General features: G+C 36.7%; 1 protein-coding gene across 1 annotated transcript in view; it reads left to right on the top strand.

The window, feature by feature from the left end:
* The window catches only part of LOC119585484, a gene marked incomplete at its 5' end in the record, with an annotated part of 3,279 nt that overhangs the window by 2,562 nt on the left and 491 nt on the right, over positions 1-226 (top strand). Inside the window, 1 exon segment of the mRNA XM_037934130.1 lies at positions 132-221. Within this exon segment, the coding sequence (XP_037790058.1) occupies positions 132-221 (90 nt within the window).

The following is a 226-nucleotide window of genomic DNA, read 5'->3' as shown; positions in this document are numbered from 1 at the left end:
ACCTGTCTGCATGTGTGTGTGTTCATGATTTTCTTATCTTTATCTTTATCAAAGCCTATTATTCCGCGTAATCCTGTAAATGGGTAATGGACAAAAAGGTAATCTGATTTTTGTTTTCTTTTCCTCAACAGAACACTTATAAGTTCGTGGGTCCGAGAGTTTTATTGCATAGGAAGGAGAAGGAGAACATGAACACGGATATTATTCGCAAATTCGATGAACAAGG

The sequence above is a fragment of the Penaeus monodon genome, chromosome 19 (assembly GCF_015228065.2).
Source record: "Penaeus monodon isolate SGIC_2016 chromosome 19, NSTDA_Pmon_1, whole genome shotgun sequence".
Classification (NCBI taxonomy): Eukaryota; Metazoa; Arthropoda; class Malacostraca; order Decapoda; family Penaeidae; genus Penaeus; species Penaeus monodon.
The sequence above is the reverse complement of the archived record's forward strand: the minus strand, read 5'-3'. Positions and strand labels throughout refer to the sequence as shown.